Genomic DNA, 26,890 nt, shown 5'->3' with positions numbered 1-26,890 from the left:
CTCCTTTTGCTTTCCCATTCATTACCACCCTTTCCTTGCCTCCCCCCCTCACACCCCGCAGCAAAAACTGGGACCAGCTTCCCACGATTACAAAAGAAGGAGGAGAGCGGCCGGAGTTCAGAGGATCACGTCGAAGAACGTGTGTGTGTGTGTGTGTGTGTGTGTGTGTGTGTGTGTGTGTGTGTGTGTGTGTGTGTGTGTGTGTGTGTTCATGGACCTTTTGTCTCTGGTTTCTTTCACAGCTTAGTCGAAGCTGGGCTGGGAGGCGATGAACTCCGACAGCCCCGCCTTAGCAGCTGCAGCCCGCGCACCCCACTTGCCAACCCCCAGCGCCCTCTAGATTCCAGAAGCCCGCCCATTCACTGTGACGTAGTTGACACCGCACGCATGCGCTATCAAGCTCGCTAGTCCTACCCCTCCCTGCATCCATGGGCACCACCTCCCTTTGGGCTGGAGCGGGCGGGGCCTGTGGATCTGGCAGCCGCGAGGGCTGAAGTGGGAGGAGGGCATGTATGCGCGAGGTGGGTGCGCGGGGCTAAGTCTGAGGGGAGGAGCTGAAGGCGGCGGCTGAGGCTCCAACCCTTACTGAGTGCTAGTTCTGCGAATCCCCCTCCCACTTTCAGACGGGCGGGCTGGCAGGCGGCGGCAGTGGGAGGAGGAGAAAGAGGAGGGAGCGTCTCTGCCGCCGCCTCCTGGTCCCCGGCGCCGATCTGCCGCCGCCACCTCCCTCCGCGGTGATCCTCCCTCCATGGTCCTGCCGCGGCCCCCCTTGTAGCCCGAGCTGCCCCGCGCCACATCGGAGCTGTCCTCGGGCAGAGGGAGCGGTCGCGGCCTCGCAGCCCGCGCGGGCTGACGAGAGGAGAGTGCAGAACCGCGCGGTCCCAGAGGGTCCGCACAAGCAGCAGCGCGGCCCGAGCAGCGCGAGGAGCAGCGGGCGGGCGGGCGGCGCCAGGCCCGGGCCGCCCTCGCTCACACGCCCCGGCCCCGCCGCCCGCGCCGGGGCGGTCGCCCGCAGAGGAAGGCGCTGCAGTCTTGGGCCCTCGCGGCCCCTCTCAGTCGTCCTCAGCACCGAGGGTTCGCAGTTCCTGCGGGGAGAAGGCAAGCCCAGAGCTGGGCACTGAGCTCTTGGGCGCCCCCCACCCCGGTTTTTGAAGCCCTCCACGCTGCGGCCGCTGTCCCCTCCGGACCATGGCCGACGACGACGTGCTGTTCGAGGATGTGTACGAGCTGTGCGAGGTGATCGGCAAGTGAGTGTCCACGCGAGGGAGCGGGACTGTGGAAAAATGTATTTCAATGATGTCTGGGTCCTCCCGTACCCGCTCCGGGCCTGCCCCCTGCCCTCCCACCCTCCCTCCCTGCTGCCTTCCTCGTCCTCTTCACCCTGGAGTATTTATAGACGTGTACCTGGATCTCTTGCCAGGAGGGGGTCTGGGGGTTCCCAACGATGCATTGAGGCCAAGGAGCCGAGGTCGGCCACCCCGTAAGGCGTAGGGCTGGCTGCCTTCATTTTATCTGACGGTTGCACAGGGACGTGGCAGAACTGATTTTTTTTTATAGTTGCTTCTTCCTAGGAACACTTGGGGTTATTGTTACCTTACATATATCATAGACCTTTCACGAAAAGAGCATCGTATATTTCATTTGCTTGTGGAGAGAGAGAGAGAGAGAGAGAGAGAGAGAGAGAGAGAGAGAGAGAGAGAGAGAGAGAGAGAGAGAGAGAAGGATCAAGAGCGTCTAAGGATTCTAATTGTGGGGTGTGTGTCTATTGTGCAAGATATTAGACAGATGCCTTTGTGTTCACCCCATGTCCGGATTGGAAGGGGTCATTTCCAAGGGGTTGGCGTCCAGTTCCAGTAGATTTCTCACCTGGTGTTGATGGACGTAGAAAGAGTTGGGGACACCCGAATTTTTAATACCTCGTTATGCAATGACTGTTCAATCAGTGCTGGAGGCTCCCTTCCACTGTTGTTGGGATGGTGGTTAGCGTGGTAGAGCCGTCTGCTTTGAGTCACCGAGCTGGTCTAGAATACAGAACTGACAGTCCAAATGCTCATCCTTTCATCTGTGTTGTATAATTACTCTAGGGAAAAGCAGGGAATCAGATTAATCACAGTGCTGATTGAGAATTGAATCTGCAGTTCCTCATCTAATTGTCCATTCCTTAAATCTGTTTTGAATAGTTTCCTTTTCATTCTTGTCAAACAATATTCCAAGTGCACAATCCTGTTAATTTGCTTGTGAGGGAAATGCTGGCAAGCTGAAGTTGATTTCCTAGCTCAGCGTGTATGCTGTGGCTTTGGAAGTTGAGATAAGATTTAGGGGCAAATTTCGCTCATTTAATAGCTACCATTTGGGGTATTTTACCTCTTTTTGGAAGCTGTGCTTTATTGTCTATTTTAAGATCCGCAGCTGGAAAATAAAATGAAGACCTTAGAACAGTTGGCTCTATGTCTTTTAAGTTGTCTGCGGTACTCAATTGCAATTTATTTGAGTGCTGATAACTCATTTTTTTCTTCCACATTGAGGTATTACAGTGTTGCCTCACATGGTGAAATTGTGGATAGTAGCTTGCTCCACACTTTACTCAGACCCAATTACTACGAGGACATGTTACTCCTTGCCCCTATTGTTCTGTGTCCAGTCTGTCTGTTGGGAGGAGATGTAAATGTGTCTGCTTAAGTCGTTCTGGAGGTGCCCTAAACCCAGCGCTGTCCAAAAGGTATTATAATGAGAACCACATATGTAATTTAAATATTTTCAGTAGATTTAAAACAAATAGGTACAATTAATTTTAATAAAATATTTTCTTTAACCCCACAGATCCTATTATCATTTCACTGTGTAATAAGCAAAAAGAAAATGTTGAGCTATTGCATGTTTTTTAATTCTGAATCTTTGAAATCCAGTGTGCATTGTACACTGACAGCACATCACAATTCTGACGCTAGGCTAAAATTTCCCCAGAAATACTTGATCTGTATTTAGGTTTCATAAAATTTGCATGTGCAAAAGTATATTCACATACTCAAGTTGCTCCAAACGTACCTAAAAGTTTTACAATAGCCAAACTCAGTTATTTCTTTTTTGCATTTAAATTTAATTAAAATCAAATAGAATCCAGAATCCAGTCCCTCAGTAGGACTGACCACATTTCAAGTGCTCAGTAGCCACATTTGAATGACACAGTTATACAGAGAAAAATGTAGCAAAAATCTCTTTGGTTTCATCATTGTTGGGAGCTCCCAGTGAAGGGAAATTAGGTATTTCCCCAAAGCCCCTAAATAGCTGTCTGTGTGAGTGAGTGGTATTTGTTTTGTCTTAGTTGTAGCTGATGTAAATGAGCCAGCAAAGTCATAACTGGAAAATGTGAGATTAAAATGTTAATTTTTTGTGATGATAGAAAGTAACCCTTATTGAATAAATTTTGGTGACTGGTTCTGATTCCTTAAGGTCAGGAAGGGTAATAATGTGATCACTTTGGCTCTTGAAAATGGTCAGCATCATGTTAACACAATCAGAATTTTGCTGACTTATAATTGATAGAAAATTTTCAAGGAAGCACTCCTGGTACAGAATTAAATTCATCTCTTCCGTTGTTTCACAGCTGCACAGTGAGGGAGAGCAAGCTAATTTTGTGATGATAGTTATTCTATAGCTAGCTTCACTACTATGAACTGTGAAAAATTCATTCACATCCTACAAAATCTGACTTGGTCAGTGCCATTTAGAACATGCCATTCTATGTGAAATAATGAATGCAACATAGCCTTTGTGTTAAAGAATATAATGATAGTGTTTCTCACCCTGTGTAAAGGTTGAAGGTTTCTCCGGTAAATTGTCTCAGTATATATTGATCCTGAATTTGAAATGCATTTGAGATTTTCTTTCAGGGATCTTGACAGCATACGTTTAACTTAGAATTTGTGCAATTATGGATTTAGACAGAAAGGCCACAAAGATCTTCAATTGTACTGAAAACCTTTTTGTTAATTTCTATCCAATATCTATAGAATTTCAATTTTGTATTATATCAAATTAATATCATGATTTTTAACTGCCAGGTCTTAGGTTTAAATTTTAATTTAATAGATTTAAATTTTACTAAGACACTTTAAAATGCATTTCACTTTTCAAGACTAATTTGCCACCCACTTACTCCCCTACCTACCTATTCACCTACTCACTAGTGCATCCACTATGTACTAAGCTTTGCTTGGTGTAAAGGAATATAGATGCTTCAGTGAGAAGAAGAAATTCAGGCAAAGAGGTTTTGAAGTAGATTATTATTTGGAATGTATTTTCTTTCTAGTAGTTTCAGCCTTTATCCTTGTTAGAATTATCTTTCAGAGAACCATGTATCTGATTAATTATAACGACTGGGAGGATGCCATTTCTTTTTTTTTAAAAAAGTAAAACTCTCATCCCCTGTGTTTTTTATTTTTGACAGTCTTGAAGAAACTCTTTTGAATGCCTTTTGTTTCCAAAAAATTTTCATATAATATATTTCAACTTACTGAACAAATCTCCAGTAATAGGACCTTTTCATAATCCCCAAACTATTTGTCTTAGCAAAGACAGCAATTACTGGATATGTAAGGTATTGTGCAAATATAGGATAATGACTCATTTTTATATCATAGCCATTTATTTTAGCTTTTACAAATTTACAATTTTGTAGTTAAATGTATAATCAGTAATATTACATGAAGGAAATTTTAAGATAATTCATCCAAATTAAACAGAAAAATGCCAGCTTTCTAGCACAGTAGTTTTTGTGAAAGAGAAGCACAAGATACTCACCGTTTTCACCTTATGTAGGCTGAATATTTGTACTAGTATTTTGGATAGACCACAACTTGTAACTTTTGAATTTCCTGTGCTTCTAGACCATAGACTAAAATCGGAATGATGCAGCATGAACCTTGCTCAAGGATAACATGCCAGTTTGTGAGGCTTGCTGTATTTGCTTACACCTCCAGAGCACTTACCATATTTAATTACAGTTAGTTATTTATGTGTCTCTCTACCTAGCTAATAGGGAGCTTCTTGAGGGCAGGTAGTGGATCATATACATCTTTCTTCATTACTTACCACACTATCTGTAGTGTAACACTTACGTATTGGCAGTGGAATGAATTGAGGGGGTTTAAAGAAAACCTCATTAAAAGGCAAAAAGCATGTTTATCAACCTTAGAATATTGTCTCAAAAGGCTGCATTAGTTTAAATTGATAGTTCTCCACCAGGCTGCATATATTAAAATGACCAGAGGAGATTTTTCAAAAGAATCAGTGCCAGAGATCTGTGTTAGAGCAATGAGGCCAGAATCTCTGGGAGTGGGTCATGTCACTGGTAATTTTTAAGCTAAATGATTCTCATGTATAGCTATGATTGAGAGTCATTAGTTTAAAACTTAGATGATGGATATAGTATTTAGGGACTGGCTTTTCAGAAGATTACAATTTTGATAAGGTAGAATAAATGTTTTTTTGAAGATATTGAAGCTACTAGACCAAAACACAGTTTTTTGTCTTCTGTGCACTTATGTTTTTGAACCTCATTGTATAAAAATTTAGTTTCTATCTATGTTTGGCTTCGATTTCTTGGTCCTTTTAAGACTCACATTGATTTATGACACTCATCTAATACTAACATGGAGATTGTGTGATGTTTAGAACAACACAAAACAAGTATTGCTTCAAGAACAGTTGCTGGCTTTTCACTGTAATGGCTTAACTTAATATTAAGAAATTTATCAGTTTAGTATGGATTGTGTTTTCACATACACTCTATTAAATGTCAGCGGTTAAGTTGCTTGTATACTTTAGAGTACACATTTGTGAGTCCAGTTATGCTGTTTGCCAAAGAATCAAATTAAGTGCAGCCCTTATGTAAATACTGGAATCATAGTATGTAAAGTATATAATTCAACATAGAAAAAAAATCAGCTTCACTAATTTATACTAATAATTGCTGTTTCCACATGTTTTAATTGGCTTAGTGATTTGGGTTTCTAGTGCTACAGGAATACTGTTACGTGCTGTTGTTGATTCTTTCCTGGAAATTTTACCCAGACATTGTAGGTAAGCAATTTTTTGATACTAGGAAAAGGTCAAGTGTGAACCTGAATGAACTGAGAATTTTTCAGAAATGGGTAGTGTTCCATGAAAAGAGTGAGTAGTCACTGTGACAGCCAATGTAGAAAGGTAAATGAAACACAATCACCAGCTGAATTGTTGGGAACCTGGAGACTCCAAGCCAGTGGGGTTCAGCTATATTTATACAGAGGAAAAACCGGTTAGACACAGGATTTGGATTCCTACAGGCCTTTTTGGGAGTAGAGAGACAATGCTGATTCCAGATGATGGAATTTGATTGGTGGAATTGTTGGGGAAGGGAGTTAGCTATCAATTGTTTATAGGGCTCTTTTTCCAGATTGCTTTAGAAGGTGGCATTTGCAAATTGTCTTCCTAAATACTTCTTATGACATGCTTACATATATTTGACATATACATTCATCCTTCTCCATTTTTTGTTGGTTATGGGACTTGAACTCAGTGCCTAGGCACTGTTTCAAAGCTCTTCTACTCAAGGCTAGCACTGTACCACTTTGAGCCACAGCGCTACTTCTGGTTTTTGAGTGGTTAATTGGGTACAAGAGTCTCACAGGGACTTTTCTCATGATCCTCAGATCTCAGCCTCCTGAGTGGAATTACACGTGTGAGCCACTTGCGCTGTCTTCCATTTTTTTCTTAAATCCACAGCAGTTTCATGTGATGAATAGTATTTGTGTTGTCCCTTCTATTTGTTACTGTATATTTCCTTTCGTGAAAAATGCTTCTAATTCTAATTGTAGCTATAATCAACAAGTAAAAGTAGATATACCACACTTTTTTTCCATACCAGTCCTTGGCTTGAACTTGAGGCCTGGGTGCTGTCCCTGAACTTTTGTGCTTAAAGCTGACACTACTACTTTAGCCATAGCTCCACTTCTCACTTTTTGGTGGTTAAGTGGGGACAAGAATCTCATGGGCTTTCCTGCCTAAGCTGGCTTTGAACCATGATCCTCAGATCTCTGAACCACTGGAACCCAACTTATACCTCACTTTTTGAGATTTGCTTGAATTGTTACACTTTTGTGAATGTTTTCATATTTAAATGTGATGACACTTATGTTTAAATTAACTTTGTCATAAGATTGCTTACATATTAAATATACACACCACACACACACACACACACACACACACACACACACACACACACACGCTTAGTGGCTGCTGCTTTATAAAGATAATTTGCTTTCTAATGTCAGGCATTTTGAGTGTATATTGTCTCATTTAATTTTACTTATTTGCAGAGCACACTGAGTTCAAGAAGGAGGGAAAGAAGATGATTGGGAGGGTGTGGGAGAGGGGATATGGAGAAAAAAACATGAGAAGGGGTAGGTATCAAGGTGCGAGAAGTAATGCATCTACTACTTGACAGATAAATGTAACTGTAACCTCTATACAGTATCCCAACAATAAAAAGGGGTAATTTGCTTAAAATTCTAGTTGGTTTTAAAGTCATCTTGTTGCCTTCTGATTCAAGTTGTAAAAATACTGCATTGAAGCCAGGTACAGTGGCTCACATCTGTATCCTAGCTACTCAGGAGGCTGAGATCTAAGGATCAAGATTCAGACCCAGCCTGGGCACAAAAGGACCTGAGACTCTCATCTCCACCTAGCCTCCAAAAAAGGGGAAGTGAGGCTTGGCTCAAGGTTAGGGTGCTAGCCTTGAGCTGAAGAGCTCTGGGACAATGCCCAGGTCCTGGGATAGTGTGGTAGCCTTGAGATGAAGAGTTCAAGCCCCATGACCCAGAAAAAAATACTGCATTGACTTTTTTGTACTCATCTTAATTTTCAAAGTTATTTATTTTTACTGCAATTTTTTTTGTGGGTCATGAGACTTGAACTCGGCCTGGGCTCTGTCCCTGAGCTGTTCAACTCAAGTCTATCTCACCTTACCTCTGGAGCCAAAGTCCTACTTTCCTGTTTTCTAGTGGTTAATTCTTTAGTGCCTGGGCTGGCTTTGAGATCCTCAGATCTCAGCCTCCTGAGTAGCTAGGATTATAGGGGTGAGCCACTGCCTGGCTACTGCATTTTTTTTTATTGTTCAACTATCTATTTACATTTCTCACCCTTTCAGAAGAGGACCCATTCTTTTGCTGATTTCTTTCGCTTTTCTGTTTAATGAAATATCTGCCTTTGTCACCAAACTAACCAACTATCAATGTGTTCTTTAGTATTTGAAATATGGAAACTTGGCCATCTATGCAGAATATAACTGGTTTTAGAACTTTCTCTGTTCCTTTTACTTTTCCAGTCTTTTTTCCAAATTCCTCTACCCCAGCAGAAAAAATAAAATAATTACTCCCAAAGTACCAAGCTAGATGTAGTGTGGTTTTCAGAGATAGGTGTTTGTTGGGGGTGAGTTATTTCTATGAGGGTAGTTATTCCTATATCCTGTAGTAAAAGCACTGAAATTGGGCTGAGTCTGAAAACTATATACTGACTCACAGCTTCTGAATTTGAGCATCTCAGCTGTCAAACAGCATTGCACATTTAATCAAATGACTGAGTTACCACTTAAGAACAGGTACCTGATCCCTGTCAGCAAGCTGATGGGTTGTGTGCTGCTTTGACATCTGGGGGTAGGGGCAGTTTTTTAAAACTGATAATGCAGATTTTGGAGCCACCAAATATGGCTCTGGATTTATACTACTGGATTTAAGATGCTTTTCTCTCCAGGGGCCACTGTGTTGCTACTGATTGTAGAGCCCACATCAGTATAAGGAATCTGTCTAACTTTCTCTACTGGAAAGATTTCATTTCTGAAACTGAGGTGAATTCAAATGAATGTACATTTTCAATTTTGAGATTTATCACATTTTACTACTAACTAGTTTTATGGAGTCATAAAATGATAGATATTGTAAATTTTAAAATGTAGATGTTATAAAGGTAAATAGTGATTACCTCCACTGTCTCAAATCTCTTTCCCAATTCTCTACAAGTATTGTTCAATTTCTTGTATATATTATTTCTGGAAGCTACTTGCTTAAAAACCATAATGAGATCATATTTGTATACTACATTGGAATATTCATTTTGCATTAAAAATAGTATATCTAGCAGTATTTTTCTTTGCTGGTTCTGGGTCCTGAATTCAGGACTTTATGTTTGTTCAACTTTCTTGTCTATGCTAGCACTGTACCACATGAGCCACATCTCCAGGCACCTTTTTTGCTGGTTAATAGGAGATTGAGTTTTGCGGTTTTTTTTCTGTTGTGGCTGGCCTAGGACCACCATCTTTCCGATCTTAATGTTTTGAGTAAGTTAGGACTGTAGGTATGAACCACTGGTACCCAGCTGTCCAAAAATCTTTCTATAGGACAGAAAGACTGTATGTGACTCTTTGTGACCTAGACTTCCATGGTATGAATTGGTAGCTTTGATTTTGGATTGGGTACAAGTCATTTCTTTGTTGGATGGTGCTGGTCTAGTTAGTGCCGGTCCAGACTAGAAGTGGAATGAGATATATGGAATGGCAGTTATGGTTTGAGAATGATCTGTATGGAAGTGAAACTGAGTGCGTCCTTAGGGCTTGACTGATCTGGGGATTGTCATTTGGAGTGTAACTCAGAAGAATCAGGATAGCAGGTGTTTCAAAGGGGAGAACATCAATAATGTAAAATGCCAACATATTGAGGACAAAGAAAAGGCATGACTATAACATAGAAGCAATTTAAAGCCCCTACTAAAATGAGTATAGGCTGGGGATGTAGCCTAGAGATAGAGTGCTCACCTACTATGCATGAAGCCCTGGGTTCAATTCCTTGATACCACATACACAGAAAAGCCAGAAGAGGTAGTGCACTAGCCAGTGGTAGAGCACTAGCCTTGAGAAAGGTAAGGACAGTGCCCACGCTCTGAATTCAAGCCCCAGGATTGGCAAATAAAATAAAATAAAATAAAATGAGTAGAATGTTTAATACTCAATTTGTGGTATGTCTGAAAAGTTGAGTTCTGGTTTCATTTCTGTGCATTTTGGTAATTTTATAATATCTGAATCTAAAAGTGAACATACTTAGGACAAAGAAAGGTGTATATTTCTTTTTCACCATAACCATGATTCTATAGACTTTAATGAATGGCTTTTAGGTAAAATCATTTGGTTATCCAAAATTTGGGTCATTGTTATGCCTATTTTATAAATGACTATCAATTAAATGAACACCTTTCATGAAGTAAAATAATTAAATATTCAAATTTTCCACATATTTTTATTGTAATTAATAGAAGGGTTACATTATATTCACCAGATAGAGGGTGCATTACTTCACATACATTGATACCCTTTCTCATTAGTTCTTAGGTACTTGTCACACATTTTTTAAACTCTTCCATAATATGAAGCTTGATTCTTGTATCAGAGGTTTTTGCCCTGGTTGGCTGAGACTAGTACACTCTTCTCCCTTTCTCATTTTTTTCCTCTACTAATTAAATTACTTCATTGGCTTTATTCAGTTGTATGTGCCTATTCACAACAGAACATGATTACTTTATTGCACTTAAGCCAATTTTTTATATAAATGTATGCTATTTCACTTCACCTTGAGCTCTTGCACTTTTTTTCTTGTTAATAATCTTGATCACTTTTTTTTGCCAGTCCTGGGCCTAAACTCAGGGCCTGAACACTGTTCTTGGACTTTCTCAAGGCTAGAGCTCTACCGCTTGGGCCACAGCACTATTTCTGGTTTTTTCTATGTATATGTGGTACTGAGGAGTCAGACCCGGGTGTTTGTGCACACTAAGCAAGCACTCTACTACTAGGCCAAACTCCTGGCCCTTGATTGCTTTTTCTTTAACTTTTTTTTTGCTTTATAGTTACTATTGTGACTTTTTATGTGGTTACACATGAGAATGTTTAATCCGCCTCTTTTTATCATTTGGTGATATTTAAGACATATAGGTGGAGTCTGCATTTTGTCTTTAGACCTTGAATTTAGAGTATTTAGGTATACTTAAATCTGGGATGGAAGTACTACCATTCAACCATATGTAGACTTTAACGTTTATTAAATAAAATGATGTTATTAATTCCATTTCACATACTTCTAGCTCTGCTAGGTCCCCACTATTTCATTACTATTTTATGTAGTCTGACTTGTGTTTGCAGGAAACAGCATATACTTTCAGACCATAGTATATAATTCTCTTAGAATATGTGGACCACCATTGTTTTGTCATTTGTGTGAAAGCCCCCAGAGATCCGATATGGTAACTAAGGGCACAATGTGATCATTTTCTTCTTGTTTATAGAAGGAATGATAGCTGCTTCACAAACCATTTACATGGACTAGTGATTACAAAGTATAGCCTAAGTATTTTTTTATTTGTATATTGGCTCTGAGACACTCAAATGTACTTATAGCACATACATTTCAACAATTTCCAAATGTGTACTTTCTTGGTGCCAAACACAGGCTCCATTACATAAATAATAGGTTGAAATGAGCATTCTTTCTTCTATGTGTGTAAAAATGTTAGTGATGCTAACATATGTTTGATTGTCCATTTAGTTTCTTCATTTCTAGTTTACCTCTTTGTGCCTCTGCTTATCTGTGTAGTATAGTATATACTATAATAGTATATACCACAGCAGGGTTGCTGTGAGGATCAAATAACAAGGACTATGGAAAATATCTAAAAGCTGTTATTATTTTGATGGTCACAATTATTCACCAAACACTTGGGTTTTCTAGTCTCAAGGAACTCTCTGTGAGAAAATATGGCAATTAAATCTAGACTGAATCTAGACTGAACATATTGACTGATAAGGCATAAGTTACAACTTACTTCTTTACATGCTTATTCTTTGTGTAGTTCAGTCACCAACACATAGTAAATAATCTAGCAGTTGCTGAATAAGTGTCTTAAGTAAGGAAACCAGAGAGTGTGTTGGGGAGATGTTTAAGAAGGAAGTGATTTATCAGTCTTTGCTCAGATATCTGAATCTTCTGGGGGCCTGTTTCCTCATTTTAAAAGAAAGCAGAATGCAGGTAGGGAAAATTTAAAAATCTCACAGACATTTTAAAATATATTTAAGAGCACTTCGTGGTTTTTACTAAAACTTAGCTGCTTTTTTTTCAGTTTACATTCTTCTATAATTTGAAAGTTTGTTCTATAATTTTCCAGTCCTGTGAAAAGCTCCAAAGCTTATGTAAAAAAAGAAGTTTGCATTTTGCTTTTTCACTTGGACACTTGATAGATTAACTGTTCATAATGTGAAATTTCCGGGCCTAGAGAAGGAAAATCTCAGATTATATGCTTAAGACACAGCTACACACAGGATATATACATTTTTATGATACTCTTTTATGCAAACGCCCCCAGCTTTTATTGACAAATTTTTCTGTATTTTATCAGTGGACAAAATGAGATACAATGGCCCTAAAGTTGTAGTCTGAGAAGATTGGGCATGGAACCTAAAAGTACCTAAATCCATAGAACAACATTTATTCACATTATCTTATCAGGTACAAGAATGATGCCATTGGTATTGAGAGGTCTATGCTGTTTCTATATAAAATACTTTTAAGGTTAGCTGCAGAGGACAGTAAAAGGTATCTTTTCCTATGATAATATTTGGGAAGTATTATTTATACCACATTATTTAGGTTAGAAGTTTTTGCTGACATCTATTTGAGCCATTAGTTTGAAAGCAGAATTGTCAGACTTTATGTAAAAATCTCTATCGGTTTTCTTAAGGCTTAATGTCATGTTAACTGGGTTTTTGTCCTAGTAGTATAATATGACATTGAATTTGTGATTATCATTTTAACAAGTCACATGTAAAACAATTACATACTTGTAAAATAAACAGGAAGCTGTTTTATGAAGACTTATAAAAACTGTATGTAATGTAAATTTGAAAAAAAATACTACCAGAAAATTCAGATTACAAGTTAGAGTGAGAATGTAATTATCTCACATTATAATCAAAGTATAATATTTTAAAGGCATGCTAGCAAAGAATGGAAAAAGGTTTCTACAATTCATACATATTATAGGTGATGCTATTTTATAAAAAAAATTCATAATGTGAAGATTATTTTTGTAAATATTTATTCAGATTAAACCACTTTCATTATCCTCATGGCATAAAAAGTAAAAAGCTTGGAAACCTGGAGAGGGTGCATCCATTGCTGCTCCATTTTTTGGATTATTTTATATTATTATTTCTCTTGTTGTTGAAGCTTCTATTATACTACTGATCATAGCTCACAATCTATGACCTTCTTGCACTAATAGTTTAGAAAACTTTAAATTTACATCTGATTAACATTCAGACTTCTTGGTTAGACTTGCCTAGGCAGATTCAGAATTTGAGTTACAATATGAATATGGATTTAAACATCTTGTGAGAATATTTTCCTCATAAAGAAACATACCTAGACCTGAACATAGCCCTAAAAAGGGATGTGAGTTGGATTTGAAAATGTAGGGTAATATTTTTTTAATCATGTAACTTCACCATTTGGTTTGCTCATCCTTAGTTTTTTCATCTTATGAAATGAGAGTATTAATAAGTTATATTATTAATTTTGTGGCATTCTCATAGAAATGACATAATTTGTTAGCCTTAAACTGCCTTTTAATTTTTTAACCTTTATTCAAATGAAGCACTTATAATTAGAAGTAGTCTCTATTGATTTTCTTTGATTTTGCAAGAATCATTATCCTCTGTCTTTAAATCTTTCCCCTGTCTTTATTTTCAGACATTAATACTTCTTGTCTTTTTATAGATTATCGAAATGTGAAAGTATTGAATAAAGCGATTTGAGGGTGAATTGTGTTTATTTAACAACATTGATGAGGCAGTAATTAATTTATAATGAAGTCAAAGCAAAGCAGCAGAATCTCAGCTAGTGTGCTTTCCCTTGTTTGTCTTTAATTCTTATTGGGTCTTGAAGTTTGGAACTTCCTAAGTAACAAATGTTTATGACCAATCAGGTATGAACTTAGTTGGGTAAGCATTGCCTTTAGTGTGTAAGATTTAAATCTGTGGTTCTCAAAGTGTGGAATCACCACCTGACTAGCAGCAACATTTAGATACTTGTTAGAAATGCAGATTCTCAGTCTCCACCTTGACCCCACAGATAAGCTGTATCTGTTTTAACAAGCCCTCCAAAGGAATTCTGAGGCACACCGAAATTTGAGAACTGCCAGTAAACTGCATATAGCCAATATGGTAAACTAGCCCAGGGCCTGCCTTGTCTCTGACTGCTTTCACACTGTAGGCAGGATTTGAGGTTTGAGTAGTTTTTTTTTCTTTTTGGCCAGTTCTGGGACTTGAACTCAGGGCCTGAGCACGCTCCTTGGACTTTTTCAAGGCAATTGCTCTACTACTTGAGCCACAACACCACTTCTGGCTTTTTTTTTCTATGTATGTGGTACTGAGGAATCGAACCTGGTCTTTGTGCATGGTAGGCAAGCACTCTTCTCCTAGGCCAAAGTCCTGGTCCCAAGAGTTGAGTAGTTTTAACAGAGACTATATTGCCCACAAATCTTAATGTATTTGTCATTTGCTCCTTTAAACAGAAAGCTTACTGATCCCTGCTTGAGCTGAAGTCTTAGTATTGTTTCTCTTGCCAATCATTCAGAACTGCTAATAGCTAAAATGACCTCTGTCTGCGTTTTTTACCGAACCCTCATATTTCTACAAACTTGTTCCTCTCTCTAGTACCAAGTTATTAACTTGGTAACTAGAGACTTGTGAATGAAAATAATATACTACTGTGCCCTTTCCTTTTCTGCTTGGTAATAGTGGTAGCCTGTTTAACAATTCTGTGACCTTTTCTCACGGATTCTGTGCTGATATATCCTTTATTTTTCTGTGCTCTGAGAGTAATCTAACTTAAGCATCTATTACAATCTTCATTTCTCCCTGTTGTTACTTTTTTTTTACACCTCAGGAGAATGCTTACGTTCTGACTGCTAGGTTTAGCAATTATTGTGAGTTATTTGATATGCCCTAAGCCACTGAAATATTGTCATCCCACCTGGAGTATTGTTATCCTGCCTTGGAATACTGTGGTCACTTGGAATTCATCAAGACATTCTGCGAACATTGATACTGTGGACAATCTTGGACCATATACTGGGAGAGTTATTGTTAACTTTCTCATGGTCAACCAAGTATAGCTGATTTCTGTCTGTGGGAATGTCATGTGGAATGCTCTCTTGACTTCACTTTGTACTTTCTGGCATTAAGTTAATTGGTGGTGGGATCCTGAAACCCATTGTTCATGTGAACGTACTTCTACTCTTGTCTACCTGACCATTGAAGGAAATGTAGTCACTTTTGAAAAAAAAGGCCTTCTCCTAGTCTGTATTGGCTCTCATAGCAATAAGGAAACATTGTTTTTCCAGTTAGGAGACTTTGGTTGTCTTTTCTTTCCACCCTTAAATGGTTGCTGTTTTAAGTTAGGAAACATGACTTGGCTAGATGATACTGAGCTATGTTACTGGTGAGTTTCTCTGGTCTATTCTTTTCCCCCTGTATATCTGTGTGTTCAGTACTCTGGAAGAAGATACTAGGTAAGACAAATCAGTCTACGAGTTTTGAGACTGGAAATTATTGTATTTTCACTTTTCATTTAGGCTTTACCAATCAACTTAATTCATAATTTTTATTCTTCTTACTCATCCTAGAGGTGAGGTACAAATAAATAGGTCAAGCAAAGGCCAGCCTGTATTGCCAAAAGCAACCCATCGGCCAATGAATTGAGCTTTACTGTCTTCTTTAATGTAGTGTTGAAATGCAATATTTTAAAAATTGAATTGTTATTTATAGCAAGGAATAAAATGTGAACTCTTTAAAAGAATAGTGTTATTGTTCCAGCCAACACAATTTTAACCCACATGAATCATCTGAATAACCTAATCATTTCTGTTTTATCTACCTGAAATAGGGGTCAAGGGTGGGTGATTATGAAAGTATAGGAAATCACATAATCATTTAGGCAAAAGAAATGCTTGGGTAATTCTTTCTGTGTTCTCTTCCTCTTATGTGCAGAGGTGTTTGGGCCAGCCTACAGAACTGAAGGTAAGCCCTAATAATTCTCTTCACTACCTTGACAGCTAAGTGTGCTACTTTTAAAGTAGCAACTGCTATAGACAAGTTCTGCCAAATTTATGGAGCTTGAACTATTTAAAAGGGCATAATTAATGATCAGATTCAAAATTTCTTAGGCAGAAAGTATCACTTAAGGGTCCTCATGCTACAATATCAGATAAGGTTAATTATGAAGTAGAATCTGCACCAAGTTCTTTATATGACATAACATTTATTGGCACTTGTAAACTTATAAAACCATGCATTTCTTTAATATATATTTTGAATCTCATTAGGTCAGGGTTTGAAGCTGTCATAGTCATTGCTATATCTCTGTCATCAAGGAGAGCATGTTTTTGGCACACAGTAGATGTTCAGTATATGGTTGTTCAGCCAATTCACAGAGGGAGAGGATGATTGATTAAACACATTAAAAATAAAATTCTGACTCAATGCACAAAGGCAAGTGTTTTTATTTTCTCTATGTGATAATATTTTCCTACTTGAAAATCCTCTAGTCTTCATAATGGCTTTTTGAGATGGGTTATTAGATTTTAGCATAGATAATGTAATGGTGGAATCCTTAATAATACTTAACTTTTCCTTTAAGAAATATAAGATCATTGCTATAATTAAGCCAAATTTTTAGCTGGGTACTGGTAGCTCACACCTGTAATTCTAGCTATTTAGGAAGTTGAGCTCTGAGGATCATGATTTGAAGCCAGCCAGGGCAGAAAAGTCTATGAGACTCTTTTCTGCAGTAAATTACTCAGAAAAAGTGGGAAGTAGCACTATGGCTCAAGTGGTAGTGTGCTAACCTTGAGCAAAAGAAGCTTAGGGGCAGTGGCCAGGCCAAGGAGCAGCAAAAAAAGTTTCTAAATTTTAAATAGAATGGAGACTATAGTAAGTATGATTAATAACTGGTAGGCTTGATAAAATAAGATGATAAATATTGGCACTTTGCATGTCTTCAATAAACATGAATTTTTTTTTTGCCAGTCCTGGGCTTGAGCTCAGGGCCTGAGCACTGTCCTTGGACTTTCTCAAGGCTAGAGCTCTACCACTTGAGCCTCAGAACCACTTCCAATTTTTTTCTATGTATGTGGTACCGAGGAATCGAACCCGGGTCTTCATGCATGCTAGGCAAGCACTTTAACCACTAGGTCAAACTCCCGGCCCAAACATGAATTTTTTTACCATTAATAAAAAGTTTTGAGAATTTCCTGAGTGCAAGCAGGGCCTCATTTCTCATATCACACTGATTCCTTTTTATTTATCTTATTGCTGAATCATTGGTGATTGCATCTGCAACATCTGGATTGAGTCATGAGTCTGGACTTGACTTTTAGTCACTTAACTAGTCCCCCTTGACCTTCACCAAAGGTAGTCATGGTAACCACTAGCTGAATGTAGTTAGTTCAGGTTAATTAACATTATATTAAAATGGATTCAATTGATCTTTTTCCAAGGATCATTTATCCATGAAAATATGCAAATCCAAGTGCAACTAGGTACCAGTTTACGTGCATTAGAATGGCTGGAACAAAAGAGATGTACAATAAGTGTTGGCAACATTGTAAAGGAATTTGGTCTCTCATTTGATGCTGGTGAGAATATAAAATGGAACAGCCACTGTAGATAACATGTTTGTAAGTCCTCAAAAAGTTAAGTGTAATCCATTTTACTAAGCACATATCCAAGAAAATTAAAAACTTATATTATTACAAAAATAATAAATGAATACTCAAGTAGCATTATGCACAAAAGCCAAAAGGCATAAACAACTCCTGTGTCATTTACAGATATTTTTGGCAAGTCCTGGGGATTGAACTCAGAGCCTGGGTGCTGTCCCTGAGCTTCTTTGTGTTCAAGGCTAACACTTTACCATGTGAGTTGCAGCGCCAGTTCTGCCTTTTTCTGAGTAGTTTGTTGGAGATAAGAGTTTCACAGAAATTTCTGTCTAGACCAGCTTCAAGCTTTGATCCTCACATCTTGTCCTCCTGAGTAGATAGGATTACAGGTGTGAGCCACCGGTGTCCAGCAACAAAATATGTTTGTTGTATGCAATGGAATATGATTTGGCCATAAAAAGGATTGAAATGAAGACATATTCTTTATTAGCTTCAAAAACATCATGATAAAGCGGAGTATTTGAGGGGGACTGTAAGTGGAGGGGGGGAAAGGAAAAGATTCCGGGGATGACTATAATCTAACTTTACATATGTCTGTGAAAATGTCATAATGAAACCCACTGAAAAATGTTAAAGGGGAGGGTTAAGAAAATATTAGAGAGAGATGAGGGGTGGGGTGGGGACAGGGAAATGGGGACCAAGACATGATAATGGGTATCAATGTTTGTGAAGTAATGCACCTGCTATCTAGTGAATATAATGTAACCCTTCTATTAATTACAATAAAAAGAAATAATGATAGAGAATTCCCTAAATCTGAAGGGATAAGTGAGAATCAAACTCTGTGAAGTCCAAAAAAACCTCTAAATAGATTACATTAAAAAATATCTTCACTGAGACACATTATAATCAATTTTTTTCAAAAGTTAAAGAGAATTTTGAAAGCAGCAAGAAAAAATTATCATCCACAAAGGAAACCTCATAAGAATACTGGCAGATTTCTTGATGAATGTTACAGGTTAGGAGAGAAAGGAATGATATATCCTAAGTGCTGAAAGATTTCAGAAAAAATTCCAACCATGAACATGTACCCAGGAAAGCTATTCTTTAGAAATGATGGACAGATATAAAATTTCTATGGCAGCGCTGGGAGTTTAGCCTAGTGGTAAAGTGCTTGCCTACCATGCATGAAGACCCGAGTTCAATTCCTTAGTACCATATACACAGAAAAAAAATCCAGAAATGGTGCTGTGGCTCAAGTGGTAGAACTCTAGCTGCCAGTCCTGGGCTTGAGCTCAGAGCCTGAGAACTGTCTGATCAATTTAACTGTAAATGTATTAAATTCTCTCACCAAAAACAAAACGGTTCAATTGAATTTTTAAAAATTATATGTAACTGCATACTATCTATTTTAACTTTAACTTACTATCTATTTTAACTTTGAGAACATGTATGGGCTGGGAAGCAAAGGGACAGATGTGGTACTACATACAAGTCCAACAAAATTGGGCAGGGCTCCTTATGCTTACACCAGACAAAATAGACCATATATCAGAAACTATCACAAGAGACAAAGAACATCATTGTGTGTTGATATAAAGGTCAAAACAAGAAAGCATGGGATAACAGTTTTTTTGTGTATATGCATATATACCTAATTTGTACCCAAGACTAGAATGCCTAAGTATATAAAGCAAGTGATAGCAAAAGTGAAGGTACTTTAGGAATACATCAGTAGCTAACATTAATACCCTACCTTCAATAATAGACTAATCCTGCAGGCAGTAAAATCAATAAGGAAAGAAAAGACTTTAATAACACTGTGGAACGATGGACCTAATAGTCATCTGCAGGGTATCACACTCAACAGCAGAATGTATGTTTCAAGTACAACAGGAAACATTCCAAGATGGGTCATATGTTAGGCCATAAAACAATTCTGAATGAATTCAAGAAGATTGAAATATTAAGTGTCTTTTCTAAACATAATGTATTACAATTGTAAATCAGGAGAATTATTGGAAAATTCACAACTATGTGCAGATAAACACATTACTAATCAACCAATGGGTTAAAGAAGAAATCAAAAGAAAGTTTTTTTTGGTACCCATTACCAAAAAAAAAAGAAAGTTTTTTTTTTCCAAAAAAGAAATTTTTTTTTAAATCTTGAGGCATATGAAAATAGAAATACTTGTGGGATGAACCAAAAGCCATTCTAAGAAATTTGTGGTTATAACCAACACATTAAGAAAAAAAGATCTCATAAGACAATATGTTGGAAATGATCTTTACAATTTGGTGGGAGGTAATGGAAGCAAGGGAAAATGGGAGAAAAACATGGAAGGGAGTAACCATGTTTGACAAGAAATGTATTTACTACCTTATGTATGTAACTGTAACCCCTCTGTACATCATTCTGACAAAGATAAAAAGAAAAAGTAACTTGAAAAAAAACTGAAAATTAAAAAAAAATCATTCCTCTAATCCTAGCTCCTCAGGAGGTTGAGATCTGGGGGTCATGGTTCAAAGCCAGGCTGGGTATGAAAGTCCATGAGACTTATCTCCAGTTAATTACCAAAAAACCAGAAGTGGTTCTGTGGCTCAGGTAGTACAGCACTAGCCTTGAGCTGAAGACCTCAAGGACAGTGCCACGGCTGATTTCAAACCCCACGACTGACACCCCCCCCAAAAAAGATCTCAAACTAGCTTTATTCTTTGATGAAATAAATCAAGATGGAGCAGCTGTAACAGCAAAAGCACCAATTCAGCAAAAGAAAGGGAATAATAAAGTCCAGGACAAAAAATAGAAACTGGAGAAACAGAGGAATCATTAAGACCAAGGTGCTTTTTGGTTTTATGTTTTTTTTTTCCAGTCCTGGGGCTTGAACTCAGGGCCTGAGCACTGTCATTGGGCTTTCTCAAGGTTAGTGGTCTGCCACTTGAGCCATGGAACCACTCTGGCTTCTTCTATGTATGTGGTACGGAGGAATTGAACCGGGCCTTTGTGCATGCTAGGTAAGCACTCTTCCACTAGGCCAAACTCTCGGTCCCAAGACTAAGGTTTCTTAAAAGATAAAAATAGATCAATCTTTAGGTAGTCTTAAGAAAAACAGACAAAAAAAAAACTAAAAGAAGAACCATACTCAGACAAAAACAACGTTTCGGCCCGCCTGTAATTCTAGTTACTCCAGAGGCTGGATCTGAGGATTGCAGTTCAAAGCCAGCACTAAAAAGTCCAATTAATCACCAGAAAATCGGAAGTGGCATTGTGGCTCAAGGGGTAGGGAAGTAATCTTGAGGTGAAGAGCTCAGGGACACCGCCCAGGCCCAGAGTTCAAGTCCCAGGACAGACAGAAAAAAAACAAACAGCCAAAGTTTCAGGGAGAAAAAACATGAGAAGGGGTAACAATGTTCAAGAAGTAGTGTGCTCACTATTTGATGAATGTAACTGAAACACCTCTGTATATCACCCTAACAATAATGAAATAAAAAGCAAAACAAAAAAACCCCACAATGTTTGGTAAGATTCTATGATGAACAATTATATGGTAACAAATTAGGTAACTTAGAAGAAATTGATATATTCTTAGAAAATACATTGTATCAAAACTGGATCATGAATAGTAAAACTGAGTAGACCCAATAACAAGCAAGAAAGCAAACAGTAATCAGAAATATATATATATATATATATATATATATATATATATATATATATATATATAGTTCCTTTCAAACTTGTCTAAAAATTTGAAGGAACTTTTCTAAACATTTTATGAATCCAGCATTATCCAGATACCAAAGCCAGGCAAGAATACAGGAAAAAAGATAATTGTAGGATAATACCTCTGATAGATACAGAGTCTTTAATAGAACACTAGTAAACCAGATTCAACAGTGTATTGAAAGGACTATACATTCTTGTGTTAACCTGCAATGAGTGGCAGACTTTTATTCTGAAATAAGGATTTTATTCACAAAAGATAGAGATTGCAATCCAGGATAATGGGTGTGATGATGAGCCAGGGATCGATCGATCGATCGATCTATCTATCTATCTATCTATCTATCTATCTATCTATCTATTTGTGAAGTCCAAAGAAGCTGGGAGTGGTTCACAGCTGTAATCCTAGCTACTCTGGAGGCTGAGATCTGAGGATCAAGGTTCAAAGCCAGACTGGGCACACAAGGACCTGAGACTCTTATCTCCAATTAATCACCAGAAAACTGGAAGTGATGCTGTGGCTTAAGAGGTAAGATAGTAACCTTGAGCTGAAGATCTCAGGGACAACACCCAGGCCCAGAGTTTAAGTGTGACAACCAAAAAAAAAAAAAGAAGGGGAGTCCAAAGAAAGAGAAGGGCTGTTTTACAGCAAGGTGAAGAAAGTTAATGAAAATTCTTTGGAAGTAATTGTCTTTGGCTGTAATGATCAGCATTGAGGGGCAGGGTTGGGGAGTAAGTTCAAGGCTGAACAGGAAATTGCTGGGAAGGGGTCCTTATTGAAGTATTTTTCTTTGCACTGGTAAAGTTTGGCAGCACTTGTGATGGTTCTAGTTCTCAAGCTAGTATGCATGGTGACTCCCTCTAAATGGCCTCCTGATTGTTAGGGTTTGACTTGTGACTCCATTTTATTCTCTTTTTTGTTGTATTTTATTGTTGGGCTGATGTATAGAGGGGTTACAATTACATTATTTCTTGAACATTGCTAACCCTTCCCTTGTTTTTCTCCCATTTTCCCTCCCCTACCCCTCCATTTTTATTCTTACAGCATTTGTCTTTTACAACAAATTGATATCTGAAGGGACTCATCTCTGTGATTAATTTTTTCTTGACTTGTTTGAGCATGCTTATAATCTTATGGTGTGACAAGGACAAAATAAAAAAAAATTTCCTCTTTATTTTTCAAATAAAAAAATGGGGAGGTTGGCCCCAGTGATCTCTTAAGTCCCCTTGAGCTCTAAATTAATGATTCTGTCATTTAAAAATGTTTAATTCATTAACTAAATGATACTACCTTTTCCCTTTGATACATGTCAAATTCACTTTAAAACCTATTATCATTCTTCATTTACTTTTACTCATTTCTGACAGCATGAATGGGGAAAAAGGATCATACATCAGAGTCAAATAGGATTTATCCCTGTGATACAGAATGGTTCACCATATGCAAGTAAATAAAATGATACATCATATTAACAGCCAAATGAACATCTCAATAGATACAAAAAAGACATTTGACAAAATTCACCATTCTTTCACAATGTGAAAAAGAAGATCTGTGAACAAGTTAGGAACATAAATACAATAAAGGCCATATGAGTCCCATGACTGATCTTATGCTATAACTTGAAAAGCTGAAAGCTTCCTTTAAGGTAAGCAATAAATAAAGAATACCTACTTTCAACATTTATATTTAATATAGTATGGGGAAATCCCAAACAGAGCAATTTAAGAAAGAAATAAAAGATACCCAAACCACAAAGTAAGTAGACAGTAAATTTTCTCTTTCCAGATGGCATGAACTTATTTGTGGAGAATCCTTCACACACACACACACACACACACACACACACACACACACACACACACCTCTAAAAACAAATATAAGCAAATTCAGTAAAGTGGTAACATAGCAAATTAACCCTCAGGACTGGTGATATATCTCTGTAGTAGACTGCTTCTCTCACGTTCACAAGGCCCTAAAAAGTACAAAATTAATGACTTAATTTTAATGAGTTAATTTTTGTTTTTAAAGATGAGGTCTCAGTATGTAGCCCAGACTGATCTGAAATCCATGATCAGTTTATATCAGAAATTCATAATTCATTTTGAAGTGTTTTTTTTTGTTTTCTACTACTTTTGTATAGCTTCAGGATTTTGCTTTTTATTGCTATACATTAGTTGTACAGAATGGGTATGGGTTGATTGTGATATTTCCACTAATATATAAATAAATCCCAATATCATACCCTCTCTATCATGCCTCTTTACTCCTCCATTATTAAAACACGTTTAGCAGATTTTCTTTTTCTATTTTCATAAACCCAAACTAATCCTATGCATTCTCATTCACCCCCTTAAATGATTTTGTTTCATGAATGTTATAACTAATATCCTCAAAGAGAGGGGAAGAAATTATTGTATCATTTTCTTTTGTCTATATTAGCTTTTATTCTTTCCCTCTATTTGTTAGTTTCATGTTAGAACATCTTTTTCCCCCTTGTGCATCTTTAGCTATTTTCCTAGTGAAGAAAAGCTGGTGACTATGCTTATGAGTAGTAGGGTTTGTTGACTAATGGATCTCACATAAATGGACCTCATTTATTTGTGATTTCTATTTGTTCTTTTTTCTTCAACCAGTCAGTTTTTATTTATTTCTAGTTATTTAGTCAGTCATGAAGCTTGAACTTAAGGTTTGGGTGCTGTCCCTGAGCTTTTTTGCTCAAGGCTAGCACTTTACCATGTTGGGCCACAGCTCTACTTATAGTTAATGATGGTTAATTGGAGATGAATGTCTCACAGACTTTCCTGTCTAGGCTGGCTTTCACCCGCAATCCTCATACCTCAGCCTGCTGAGTATCTAGTATTACAGGTTTGTGACACCAGCTCCTGGCTCAGTCATTTTTTAAAATGGGAATTATCAAGCACATATCTAGTAGTCAGAGCCCAAACTAGAAAGGGCGAGGTTTTTTTTTTATCATTGACTATACAGACTTATAATTACTTCTTTTTTTTTTTTGCCAGTCCTGGGCTTGAGCTCAGGGCCTGAGCACTGTCCTTGGACTTTCTCAAGGCTAGAGCTCTACCACTTGAGCCTCAGCACCACTTCCAGCTTTTCTCTATGTATGTGGTACCAAGGAATCGAACCCGGGTCTTCATGCATGCTAGGCAAGCACTTTAACCACTAGGCCAAACTCCCGGTCCCTTATAATTACTTCTTATTTTCAGTAAGGAATTCCTGTCTGCTCTTAGCTATGTCTGGTTTTTCTGAGTCCAGGGATTCTTTGATTCACTATCTTTAGGGTTGTAAATCCCCTGATATGTAGAGAAGAGGCAATTGCCATATGATATGATTAAGGAGAAACAATTTAAGACTCTTCTATTTTAAAGGATTAATCACTACCTTCCCACCTTAAAAAATAATGCATTTCTTTCAAATCTGTCTAGAAGTTGCAATGCTTGAGCTTTTTACCTTCTGGTTTTCCAGTTCACTTGAGGATGATCCACCTTATTTACATTTAGATTCCCTCACTGTATTTGACAAAAGAAGGATACAGCCAAAGTGATTTCTTCTTTTCCAAATATTTTTCATTTTGGTTTTTTTTCGGTATCTCCCCTGCTCTCTTGATCAAGATATATTTATACATGAACAAGATTCATTTATGGTGGTGGGACTTGAATTCAGGGTCTTGTTATGCCAGGTAGGTGCTCTACTAGTTGAGCCATATCCCCAGGCCAATTTTAATTCTTCATTTTCACTTACAGGATGTTAGAAAATGTTTTTGTCCAGTCAGCTATACTTAAACAAAATGAGCTAGACACATCCAATTGTAGGCATCTCTGAACTGAAAAACATTTCAAACAAAATTTTGGAAAATTTTTTCTTTATTTTCTCCTTAAACTTTTCATCTTCAGCAAGAAAAAAAATCTGTTTTCTCCCTTGTTCTCCTAATTAGTAAGGTATTTGGTTTTCATGGCTATCATTTTATGCACACAGTAAAATTAACTTGGGTATGTTTCTACCACTAAGTTGCTGAGGTTCTAGAGAAGTATGTTCATACCTTCTCTATATTACATTTACAAAATGTAAAGGAACATGAATAGAGTGTATATAAACCTTTTAAACTTTTTAAAAGTACTTGTTTGAAGTACTTTCTGGTTATTTCTCATTCAGTTTATCTGGGAGGTATTTAATACTGCCTTCCCTTTTTGAGTGTCTGCAGTAGGTTTCTTCATAAAGTTATCTACTGTATTCAGAATTATTTGAAACTTATAATTGTGTCTTTTTTGTATATGTGCCGGTTCTAGTCTTGGACTCAGGGCCTGGGCAATGTCTCTGAACTCTTTTGCTCAAGGCTAGTACTCTATCACTTGAGTTACAGTTCAATTTCTGGCTTTCTGGGTTGTTGATGGAGATAAGTGTTTCATTGACTTTCCTGGTCAGGCTAGCTTTGAGCCATGATCCTCACATCTCAGCCTTCTGAGTAACTAGGATTACAGGTATGAGCCAGGAGGACCTGATAAATGTGTTAGTTATTTCTTTTTTCCTCACTTTAGTTAACTATCAGTATCTGGAGCTCAGTTTCTGATTGGTAGATACCCTACTCCCTGAGTCATGTCTCCGATCCCATTCTTTCACCAATTTTTTCCAGCCTCTGCCTTGACTTTCACTAACTTTCTTTGTGTTTTTCTTACCTTTTTTAAGCTATCTGTTTATCCAACATGTACTGAGTGGTTCTTTGCCTGTTTCCTTATTCTGTCTCACAGTGTTAGATACTTCATTGTTTCTTATGACCTGCATAAGGGTTACTACTCTATCCAGCTCCTGTTATATACTAGAGACAAAGTTTCTGTTTATTGAAAAAAAAATAAATGAACACATGACTCAATTTTCCTTTATATTTCAAAATGCATGCTTCAAGTTTGGTGATTTGTCTCACCAGTCAGCTTGGTGTTGAATTCCTCTGAAGTTCATTTGAATACCTTTGCTTCTTTATTGCTATTATCTATTTAGTGGAATATTGCCATCACACTTTCCTTAATTCTTTAAATATAGTTTATTTAGTTATTTGAAAGAATTTATAATAACTTTTTTTGCCAGACCTGGGCCTTGAACTCAGGACCTGAGCACTGTCCTTGGGCTTTCTTAAGGCTAGAGCTCTACTACTTGAGCCACAGTACCACTTCCAGCTTTTTTCTATGTATGTGGTACCGAGGAATCGAACCCGGGTCTTAGTGCATGCTAACCAAGCACTGTACCGCTAGGCCAAACTCACGGCCCCAATATTTATAATAACTTAAAAAAAATCTTCACTGAATTCAACAACTGAGCCCCTTCAGGGACAGTTTCTGTTGATTGCTTTATTTTTTTCTTCA

General features: G+C 37.7%; 1 protein-coding gene across 12 annotated transcripts in view; it reads left to right on the top strand.

Moving 5' to 3' along the window:
- The first annotated feature begins 774 nt into the window (after window positions 1–774).
- Window positions 775–26,890, top strand: part of Cask (calcium/calmodulin dependent serine protein kinase) — a 348,085-nt gene continuing 321,969 nt past the window's right edge. For 4 of the 12 annotated variants that reach the window (XM_090326450.1, XM_090326448.1, XM_090326446.1 and 1 more), the window contains exon 1: window positions 776–1,247. In XM_090326450.1, the coding sequence (XP_090182576.1) occupies window positions 1,189–1,247 (59 nt within the window). In that variant the 5' untranslated portion in view covers window positions 776–1,188. Of the gene's footprint in view, window positions 1,248–26,890 lie in introns of all 12 variants that reach the window. The other 8 variants (XM_090326452.1, XM_090326442.1, XM_090326443.1 and 5 more) reach the window with 4 other exon arrangements.

This window comes from Megascapheus bottae, chromosome X (genome assembly GCF_031878675.1).
Source record: "Megascapheus bottae isolate mThoBot1 chromosome X, mThoBot2.hap1, whole genome shotgun sequence".
Taxonomy (NCBI): Eukaryota; Metazoa; Chordata; class Mammalia; order Rodentia; family Geomyidae; genus Megascapheus; species Megascapheus bottae.
The sequence above is the reverse complement of the archived record's forward strand: the minus strand, read 5'-3'. Positions and strand labels throughout refer to the sequence as shown.